This window comes from Rhamphochromis longiceps, linkage group LG4, assembly GCF_057381845.1.
Source record: "Rhamphochromis longiceps isolate RC_006_pf linkage group LG4, R_longiceps_female_GT1.1, whole genome shotgun sequence".
In the NCBI taxonomy this organism is placed as follows: Eukaryota; Metazoa; Chordata; class Actinopteri; order Cichliformes; family Cichlidae; genus Rhamphochromis; species Rhamphochromis longiceps.
Genome location: NC_140560.1, coordinates 35,824,080 through 35,835,394, shown reverse-complemented (window position 1 = coordinate 35,835,394; position 11,315 = coordinate 35,824,080). Strand labels below are relative to the sequence as shown.

The 11,315-nt window shown below is 44.4% G+C and overlaps 1 protein-coding gene across 4 annotated transcripts in view; it reads right to left on the bottom strand.

Annotated features, from left to right (window-relative positions):
* Positions 1-2,306: 2,306 nt before the first annotated feature.
* Positions 2,307-11,315, bottom strand: part of LOC146672215 (RNA binding protein fox-1 homolog 3-like) — a 328,681-nt gene continuing 319,672 nt past the window's right edge. For all 4 annotated transcript variants that reach the window (XM_085404746.1, XM_085404745.1, XM_085404748.1 and 1 more), the window contains 3 exons: positions 9,326-9,384; positions 5,929-6,007; positions 2,307-3,807 (listed from right to left, as the gene is read on the bottom strand). In XM_085404746.1, the coding sequence (XP_085260872.1) occupies positions 3,763-3,807; positions 5,929-6,007; positions 9,326-9,384 (183 nt within the window). In that variant the 3' untranslated portion in view covers positions 2,307-3,762. The remainder of the gene's footprint in view (positions 3,808-5,928; positions 6,008-9,325; positions 9,385-11,315) is intronic.

Below are 11,315 nucleotides of genomic sequence, written 5' to 3'. Positions count from 1 at the left end.
CCAGGTTGAGACCCCTGCATTAAAACAACAGAATCTGTCGTTTGTTTGTAAACTCTGATCATTTATAGTAGTTTTGTAGCATAAAAGTAGTTCTTCCTCCCCACAGTTGATAAATTCTTCTGTTGTTTATGACAGCGTAGTTTGTGGTAGAGCTGTGATTGGCTAATAATCTATGGTTTGGACAAATTTGAGGTAATTTCTACCTTTTGACATTGATAACAGTGATCAAGCTTCACTTTCAACCAGTTTTCATGTACGATCACTGTCTGTCAAAGCATTAGCACGTGCACCCGCTCCGCTCAGGAAACTGGACGTCCAAACATCCTTCATGAGGTAAAATAAATGCTGGAGCGTGATCAGATCGTCATTTTTTCATTGCCACTGAATCTTTTATGAGGTCAGAGCGTCTGTGTCGTCATGTTATTACAGGGACCGTAAGAGTGAAGTCATGCAAAGCTGTTAGCTTACTGCAAACTACAGTGTTTTAGCGAACTGCCTTAACTCCCCCATCTCTCTCCTCCCTCACACAATCTAATGCATATGTATATATATATATATATATATCACATAGGCACACACATTCAGCTCTAAAAAAGAAACAAATCGATTTCATTCCAGTCTAATAGTGGTCACTAACTGAACGCCCACACGTGTACTCTGCTGCAGAGTTTATGTGAGAAACTCCTACAAATGTACAATCAGTTCACCCGTTTTTTAAAATGGTAAAAATAATATTCAAAGTTTGTTCTATAAAAAACCCCAAACGGTGCGGAGCGTACGTACTAGCATACAAAAGGAAGAATAATGTTTGTTTACCTACGTAAAGACTTTTCTTTTACTTATGAGATAATGGGTGTTTTTTTCTTTTTTGATATACAACATTACTCTATATCATTTTAACATCTCGACTAAACATATCTAGCTGTATATGATACTTTTTTTATAAATATATTACATCTCAGAAAGAAAAAAAGGAAAACAAATAAAGTGCAACAAACAGATTTTTTTTTAAGACCACAACACTTTGAGTGTGAGTACATAGAAATTAAATATTATTGGCAAAAGCTTTCAGTTGCATTTCCGTAGCTGCGCTTAAATCTCGACAGCTAACAGCGGCTACACAGAGTTTCTTTTAAATCCACCTCACGCAGCACAAAGTTGTAATAGAAGCCAATGCAATGACCGCATGTCGACGAAGAGGCGAGTAAGTCTGCACTCTACACACATTTACATTGTGTCTTCTAACTCCTGGGTGCTTTCATATATAATATCTTCCTGGACTTGTGTGTGTATACAGTATATGTCTTAATATATATATAATACAGTAGTTTTAGTAAAGAACAACAGTACAGTCTTTATTTTATCATCATGGGGTCTCTGCTTAAAGAAAAAACGGAAAAATTAGCTCTTCCGAAACCTGCTGGTTGTGTTAGAAAGGAAACTGTCCTGCCGGCTGAGAAGTGAGTAGCACTGTATCCTAGTTTGTGAGTTTCAGTTAGCTCATCCTGAGGTAAAACATTTTGTGCAATGCTTAAAAAAGAGAGCGGTGACTTGTAGAAGAACAGCCCTCTGCCAGGGTTAACCCACCTCAGTGTTGTGTCATTCCCGTGTGACGGATGTGTGGGGTTAGCGTAAACCTTGTGTACAGATCACCCCCCGTGTTGTATTAGTGAGAATATGCAACCGTGTCTTCTGCAAACTCACTTCACATGCGACTATTCTGCGTTTAACAATGGCGTTTTGGGGAAACGTACACTGCAGACACACAGGAACCGCTGCACAATGTTATGCAAATTTTTGATTAACCGATTTACCCATTTAGTCAGTGAAGTGTGAAGAAGAAATTGTTCGCGGGGCTTATCGTGACTTCCCAGAGCCGAAAGCGATGGCTTCAAATTGTCTAGTTTGCTCAACCAAAAAAGCCAAAACAAAAGATGCTCAGTTTACAATAAGACGCAGCAGCTGGGAGCATTACTTTGTCTGTCAGTAGACTAATCAATTATTTGACTAATCCTGCACATCAGACATGTAAGAAAGTCCACTGCAGGTTTTTGGTTCATATTTAAAAATGAATCTCTACATCGTGTTTCCAGCGCACGTACGATATCGTTATGGATTCCCTGCACTCATGTTTCAAGTGTAATTAATTTACCCAAGATGAGCTTTACTGACACTATAATTTTTTCTTTAAGACTGAGGCCAAATATTTCAATTCGTTTAACTTTCTGTGCGGCTCGCACAAACGTGTTGCAGAGTGCCCTCTGGTGGACAAACCTGGTCACAGCGTGTTGCTTTTCAGCTTTTAATGCAAATTCTAGATTCCCATATTCCAGTGCCTGGTCCCTTTATCCTTTCGAGCAGGTGTTCCCAAACTTTGGAATTCTGAGGATCACACAGTTTCACTTCTTTTTGCTGGTTTGTCGTTTTTTTTAATGACTTGTGTTAAAACCAGTGCAGGGTTTGGTCTGCTTCGATGGCTACAGCGACACAAACTGTGCGCCTCAGAAATGTGTTGATGCGACGCTACAAAGACGAAAACTAAGTACATTCATGAGCTGAGCTCCAACAACTTTGCAGATAAAGTTCTGTTTACGTGTCGTCAGAAGAACTTTTCAGCCAATTCAGAACTTTTGTATAATGTCTCCTGGAGAGGCGGTGTAAAGCAGAAGAACTAATTTTAAATCGCCTGGGAGAAAAAAAATCACTGGAACAGGATCTAATAAAAGACAACTATCCCTTAAAGTAATTTAAGGCGGCTTAAAGCACATGTTTCATGGTCCTATCAAATTTCTAAAAATACCAGTGAGCATGAGATAAGATGCGAACACAGGCCGCCGGTGGGAAATGCAAATGCTCATCCCCCATATTTACATTCAGCTGTACTTATATGAATCGCTGCACATCAACACAGCCGGTGTCACATTTCCCCCAAAACACAGCAGCTAATGCAGAACAGTTGCATATAAATGCACAGTGCTTTGCAAGAGACCGGGCTGGCATATGAGCATTGTGAGTTCAAGGCAGAAATCTGACCTTCATGACCCTTTACTCTGCATGCTGTCATACCACATAATACAGCTTGTAAGGCTCCACTGCAAGTGCACAACAGTAGGACACTCCAATGTTTGAGGAAAAAAAAGAAAGCAATCAGAGCAGTGCTGTCTTTGAACTAAGAATTACCAAGGCATGCTCGTCAGCATTAAGCGTTCTGCACTTCTGCGTGCTGGATGAGTCAAAGATTCGATGATAAAAGCTGGGAAAGGAATTAAATGGGATGGATCAGTGTTCACCATCAACCTGATTTCTCTTTGTTGTGTGCACACACACACATATAGGATAGAAATGCCCCAGTATATTCTTAGTCAGATGACAGCAGCTGCATATACACACCTCTGAGCATGCACCATGCGTGCTGCAGTAGGCTCACATTGGTTATGGTGACACAGCACCCATATACAGCAGTCAAGATAATGCACATGTGCATAAAACTTTCCAAAAGAAAACCAAAAGCACAAAATGAATACGAAACAAGAGCAGACCAATGATGACATCAAAAAGGTTGTTGTAGAAATATCTGCTTGCGAGTGTCAGGGGAGGGGCTCAGCATGTGGACCTGGAAGCTTTTAGTTAGATTTAACTCTCCGCCAAGGACTGGGTGTTCGCTCGTTTTGTGTTTGTATTTTATTTTTTTAAAGAGAGGATTTTTTTTTCGTTTGTTTGTTGTGGGTAATGTCTCTGTCTTTTCTCGCTTTTTTCTTTCTTTTAGTAGGGAGTGAAGCGACTGTACCCTCCTCTGTATAGGCTAGCCTGCAACATCAAAGATGAAAAAGTACCAATCAGTATTCAGGTGACAGCTAGAGTCGGTTTCTCTTTCTCCACAAATTTCCTTCCTTTTAACTTATTGAGTTTTCATATACGTATAATCTCGACACAGATTGAGAGTTTGAGACACTGAAGCCAATAACGGGTTTTGTTGAATAAATTCCCCGATTGCATACAATCCGAGTGTGTGTTAGGAACGGGAGGTAAAGTGGATTGTTGGATTCGGAGCTTAACTGGTGCAATTCATACGGAGGAAATTGTTTATATGCATGTAGATAGAGCACTTTCTTGAACGGCGAATACATTTTGATTTCATTACGCTTAGAAATAAATTGAAAAACAGAGATTTTTGTCCTTTTACGGCCGTAACAATATCAGAGATCGGACTAAAGCAGAATAAGTTCTGAGAGGTTTAATCACGGCTCCTTTTCAAGTCTGGCAGAGGTGCCTGCACCTTTCTGGAGGGCCAAACCACCACAGGACATTAGCCCTTAGATTTAGCACCATGCTCAAGATATCTAGGGCAGACACACATAGAGCATGCAAGTGGGCCTATGCATGCACACCTGCACATGCACGCACACACACGCAGTCCTTCTCATCTTTCGGTGGCTCTGCTGCAATTAGGAATTCAGGCAAACTCCAAAGGCTACCGAATGTCTTCAAAGGCTAATTTTGCCTAATTTCGCGGATCCCTCTTGCTTGTACAAAACTTTCATCCGTACGAGATGCTTCTGTAAGCTGGAAACGAGTAAAGAGAATTTCCAACCTCAACCTCAGAGGAACTAATTATTGTATAGCTTTTAAATGCAAAAATGACTCCTCGCTGCTGGAGAACCATTAATCAAATATGATTAAAGAATTAGGAACCAAACTGGTCTTTTCTCTTTAGCTTAGGAGTTTATTAGATGTTGGCCTCAGCACAGCCTGCATCCCAGTAGCCTCGGCATTTGTTCAGCGCCCCGTGAACCCACGAGCACACACACACACAAACAAGCCTGCGTTAGCTCCCTGAGCTCCCAACACACACCACATTAGATATTTTTTAGGGTCCAGATCCTGACTTCTACATTCGCTGAGAGGACGATTAAAGTGTCAGAGGAAAGGAAGGAAATTTGGAGGGAAGAGAAGAAAGAATAAAAAACATTCAAGCACATTTTTTTAATTAAGTAAATGAAGAGGAAAAAGAAATGTCTTAATTAATGAAAGCTTTTAGCTAGCAGCTGCACCGGGGAACTGTACGCTTCTTTTTTAAAGTTGTTGAAAAATCGCATGCATGCTGTAATGATGAATTTGAGTCATTTCTCAAGCTGAGAACACGCCACCGATCAAGCTTGTGGGCAGGAGAGGAGGGTGAGACAACTCCCTCCCTCAGTCTCGCTCTCTCTTTTATGTCCCACGGCACACTGCTGCATGCGTTTGATGGGCCTTAATCTCTAGGTTTGGTTTGCGAGCCCGGCCCAACTCCCTCCTCCTCATCATCCTCCTCGCCGTCGTAAAACAAAACCAAAGAGGAACTCTCAGTTTCGGAAAAAATCCTCGTTTGTTTATCGTCACTTTTCATCTTTGATGTTACAGTAGCTGCAAAAGCTAGCTAAAAACAGACATTAACAGTTCGACCTCATCTTTTCGGGTTCGGTTTGACTGAATGGGGGGGGGGAACAAAAAGAAGATGATCTGTCGCACTCGGGAGCAAGTTGAGCGATGTAGGATGAAAACAAAGCTTGGAAATGTATCTGTTATGTAACATGTAAAGCTCGTGTTGGGAGAGGGAGAAAAGACTGCAGTGATCACTCATTCTCACTTCAGGAGGAACTTGTGTCAGATCAATAGTGCAGGAGGTGAGCTTGCATGGCATTGCAGAAGTTTATTGCACTTAATATCTGAGCCAATTTCCACATGCCAGGGCTTCACAGTACTACTCAGTACTGCCCACTAGGGTGTGCCAGATAGCATGACAAAAACCCGAATCGATTAATGAACAACCCGTAAATAAAAACCAGTGATGAGTGAAGTCTCTGGTCTTTATTTTGGAGTGTGTGTGTGTGCTGTAGCCTGTGTCATGGAGGGTGCAGACAGGAACAGGCGGTGCTCTCATAGACTTACCATGGTCCCCACACTGTATGTGGCTGCAGGGCCAATCGTGTGGTGATAAGGGTCTGCTGTTGCATAGACTCTGCCATAGCTGCACAACAGGGGACAGAGAAGGCGGTCATTGATCTATCATTGACGAGGAGAGAAGAACATTTATGCATGCTTGTTTAATGCTCAACCCCTCAAGTAAACCCTTTCAAGTCTCTAACGCAATCAATTATTTCCCTCCCCGGCCTCCTGGGCTTCCTGCTTTATACAAGGTGGTTCAAAAAGGGGAGTTCAAAGGTTGGTGAATTATACTTGTCTTTTCATTGTCATCTTGATTAGCTGGATAGAATAGGTAATGAGCGGAGGGAGGCAGAAAAAGAAGGATGCAGAGCAGAGTTGGCGCTGGAGGGCTCGCTCTCTCACCCTGCTCTTGTTTACCGAGGCTGCACACTGGGCTCACGCCCCTGTCTTTTCATTGTTGCTGGTTTGGAACTAATCCTTCCAATTTCCTTCTGAGACAGGACAAGATGTGTGCGCTTTATTTATTTATTTATTCGACTTCACATATTCCTCTATTTACTTTCTTTTTTTAGCTCTTGCTTGCAAATGAGGGTCTGCAAGGAGCAGATAAGGCACACCCAGCCAAGGACTGAGGGCATCAAATCAACCAGGAATTAAAAAAAAAAAAGGAGTGGAGAGAGGAGGAAATTCTCCTAAAGGAGACAACAAGACGTACGACGTTCGTACGAGATGCGTTGAGTTATATAAGATCTAAATATGGCGCGGCCCATTCAAGTCCGTCGGCACCCAAGGTCAGCGAGCAGGACGTGAAATCGGAAAGGCTGTCTCGGCTCCTTGGGGAGGAGGCCCGTGCCGTGAGATGGCCAGGGGAAGTCTCCGTGGTCCTCTTATCTTCAGTGAGCACTGAACCCCACAGGCCCTCTAAGGCTAATACATCTCCAAAATGACTCTCACCAGAGTGGCGCCGCTGACGAACAGCAGGTCAAACCACCCCGCGCAATGTCACAGAGCCGACTGGAAGCTAGCAGGGTCTCTACGATGTGCCTGGCTCCTGTGAAGGCCTCTTTGATTCATCAGCCTCGCCTGTACCAACTCTCTTTAGTTACTTAAAGGGCTTTGGTAATGCAGCCTGTGAGCGGTGTGGGCTTTTCGGATAATAAATGTTTCATATTTTGCAGGGTTTCACACGCCTTCCTCAATCCCGGCGACCTCTTTTTTTATGATTGGCTGACGGCTCCACGGTAAAGTCTGATAAGGTGCGGCTGAGACAACACCAGCAAACCCTTATTGATCCAGTGGGCATGACCGCTTATTCAAAAGGAAACAAACAGACAAAGCAAAACAAACAACTTGGGGCGAATTATATTAAATCTCAGAGAAAAGTAAAGGCAAGAGAAACACGAATTAAATCACTCGGAGAGGGAAAAAAAGCCGCCGTCCAATTTCTGCTCTCGCAGAGCGCGGCTGCTCATAATTCGAACCGCGGCGAGGCCTGATAAATCTTACATTATCGATATGATCTTCAGGCTCTCAGGCAGGGTGTACGTTATCACAAGTGACATGCTCAATCCTTCCCAGATTAGATTCCCAAACCGGCCCACATCCCGGCTGACAACGGCTTTCGGGGCCGAAATGAATCAGCGACGCCTCCTCAAACAGAGCACACCTGAACCAGAGTGACATCACTCAGAAGTGATAGAGTTCCCGCTGGTCCATCTCTGCCTCTCTCCGTCTCCCCACCTCCCCTCCGCAGACCCGAGGCCATTAATAAATACCGCAGTGATATACCCACTCTCCCCTCACAAGCGGAGAGTCACGACATATATCACTGCTTTTCTCATCGAGTCCAACAAGGTTAGTCTTTTTTTCTCCGTGCGCGTGTGTGCTAAAAAGAATATAGTGGTTTGCCTAATAGATAAGATAACTCGAGAGGAACGCGCTCTCCTACTATCACGTCTCCTGTAGATATGATCATTTTTGGTGGGAAAACACTAATTATTTAAAGCTGAAGCCCACCCTTTGCTACTCCGACACAGCGATGGCTGCATTTATGAGATTTATGAGGACATATTTAGAGGCGCACTCCTTTTTCCTTCTCCCAGTAATTTCCCCTGTTTCACAGCCTGTGGGATCAACTTGTTGCTTTAAATCAAAAGTTCTCGGGAGCCGAGTCGGACACATCGGAAACATGTCCATGTTTTTACTTTCAATTCAGCATTTTCTCAACAGCTGCTCGTGGAGAAAAAAAGTAGCCTGTGCCTGCTCTGCAATGCATTTCTGTTTCTTTAAGCACTTGAGAAGTGAACGCTAACGATGGCTGAAGTCAGCCTTGTCTTATGGAATTATGGGAAACACTCAAAACAGCCTCAATATTCCCAGTTACAGCCAATAGACTATGTGCACGTTAGCATATGCTATTTCCGGTGTCCTATTCGCGCCTGGTTTACGGTCCAAAACAAGTTAAGCGGCGATTTACATTTCTATAGATGTCTTGGGCATTTACCCAATATATCTGTAAATGCTGTTCATAGAGTTGTCGATATTTTTTCCCTGCACCTCAGAGCAAAAGAAAAAATGGATTCAAATGTTATATTTCGCGGGTGTTATGTTCTAAAATAGGTGAAATCAAGTAGCCAATTTTATTTTTTGACGGTGCAAAACGTTTCGTGGACATACAGTACTGCACTTCAGAGTCACACTGCCAGCGATCGATGCAGCGATTCTGTACTGTACAGGAGAGATGTCACGGAGGAGATCGTCTGCAGCGATCAGGACGCAGGATGTGACGTAAAAAAAAACGTGCAAACTTGCACTAAAAAATCTGCGAAACAGCGAGGTGAAAGGTGAACCGCTGTAATTTTGAAGGTAAGTCACAACATACCCTTTGTAAATATTAATGTATAGAAACCCTTACAAAAAATGAATGATTGCTGGTGTGGCTTTTTTTCACGGTTTGTTAACATGCTGTGTAGGTGTGTACTTGATGAGCTGATATCAACATAACGGGGGAAACATCTGGTTTGACTATTCTTCACCTGTTTAAATCATCGGACGATGTGTCTTCTGCTGCAGTTCTCCAAACAACTGATCGATCTAAACTCTTTAAACGTCAAAATTGATCATTAGATTTTTTATGACACAACAGTGGTGAGTGTTCCCACCTTCTGCTCTTTGTAACTTAACGCCATCTTTCCGTTTTCTGGACATGATTTTGGAGGATATCTTGACCGCAAAGTAAAGCTACCGGAAACGTACAACCCTACATCCGGTCTCAAACCAGGAAGTTAGCATTTTCTCGTGCACAGGGTCTATTAATTAATAACTTTACGGAGATTTTTGTCTTTAAAACCCCTCAAATTACATACAAGAGAATCAGTCTCATACAATCTGAGACCCTCACCTGTCACTGTAAGCAGCGGTGGTGGTGGGTTGGGCAAATCTGTATGCTGCATAGCCACCCTGTAAAAGAACAAAAAAATACCACCATATTTAATCAGTGATTACCTGTGCAGACAAAGGTTAGCTCTCAAAGACGCAAGAAAACAACCACTTGCGCACACACAGCCTCAAATTGCCTTAATGGTTAAATGTCACCACGCAGTAGTTTGCTCATCTGCTCACACTCCCCGACTGCAGCCTCCCCGTGAGACACCAGAGGGTGCTGTTTGATATATGGTGTGTTAGGCAGGTGGTGGCAACAAGAGAATGAATGATGTTCTGAGAGGCAACGCGTTTAGGGGGAGCAAGTCATTGTCGCACCGGAGGCTCATCCGAAGCGCAGCAACGGAGGCAACGTGAGCCAAATCCCCACATTCGGCCCATTTTTAGATTGAGGGCGCGCCGCTGCTCCGTAATTGAAGATCTCCCCCTTTTTTCCCCTTATACATGACCCCCCCGGCTCACAAAAGAAGTAAGAAGGCAGAAGACGGTCGGACCATTGGGGAGTCAGGACCGCTGTATTCATTTGCCAGAATGGGGAAGGAATTAAAGACCTCATTGTGGAGTGCTGCTATTACTCTCCTTGAAAAATGAAGCTGTTCTCCCACTGTTTTTCTATTAGTGCCAGTGGAGTGTGTGCCCATCTGTGTCCATACGGTGGATAGGTGGCTTTTAATAATGCATGTTTTCATTTATTTTTAAACTCAAGGGGAGGGGGGTGTCCGATGCAGAGCGACATCGCGAAGTAACGGTGAGTCGGCCGAGGTCGCGGGTGCAAGCGAAATCGGGGCCACGGCGATCGAATTCCGCTCCTTGATGTTTACCAAGGGGACAGGAAGTCACAGCAATTGAAGCGGATGACTTCCTGTGGGACGGTCATGCCTTGGGAATGTGTTGATTACAGCAACAGCCTGAACAAACACGGAACAATAAATCACTCTCCCACATTGTCAAATCCTGCACGCGGCCGCGCAGCACATTTTTTATTTTGTCATGGGGAATATGTGGGTGTGCCGTGTGTGTCTATGCATGCATATGCATTAGCGCATGCCACGTATGTGCATTTATATGTGCATGCATTCGTTCCCCCCCCTTCTGCTAATGTATTAGCAGAAGCCTTGACAGAACAGCTGGCTGCTTTTGACAGCACGCCAGTGTCCACTGAATGATTGTATAGGACACTGAGGGCTGTGGGACGGCTCCCTCTTGGTCACTCGAGACCTTCACATACTCTCAGCCAGTCTGAAGCAATGCAGTGGCCATTGCCAAAACTAATGGCAGTAAAGCACCAGGGGCCGGCCTGACGCTTTGAGTGATGGACCGACCTGGCCAGGCCTCGGTCAGGGGACATAGCTGTGTAGGACTTAGCTGGAGGTGGCTAAATGAGCGTGAGAGACAAACAACATCGCTCAGAGCACAGCCCGGGTCTCTTCCAGAGTGGTGGGTGTCCCTACAACAAAAGCCGGTGAAATACGGCCCTATCGTGCGGGCCGGTGTGTAAGTCATGGATCACTTGGGTTTAGCATTTCATTCCCAGACACCGGTCTTTGTCAGGGTGAAAGTGAGAAGGAACTGTCATTGCTGCTGCTGCACAGACAGTCATCTCACTGCGGTGGAAAAAAAAAAACCCCAAAAGGGACAAATTACATTCCTCGCAAACGTTTGGACTCGTGTCAAAGTGGGGCAGCGTGGTAATTTCAGCATTATCTCCACAGAGTCCACGCTCTTCTCTGTCAAGGGCGAGGTGCAGCAGGGCCAGCCCCCGATGTGACCCTGCCTGCACGGACAGCTCCAGAGGGACAGTTAATCCCTTTATCTGCGGCTTCTCTTATCTCCCACTTGCTGATGGCTGGGAGGAACCGGCTCCACTCAGGTCTGCGCAGACCCCCTGGGGCAAGCAGGGGATATCCCAGCCAAACCCTCGGAGTGAATGCAAAAACACCAGAGAGGTA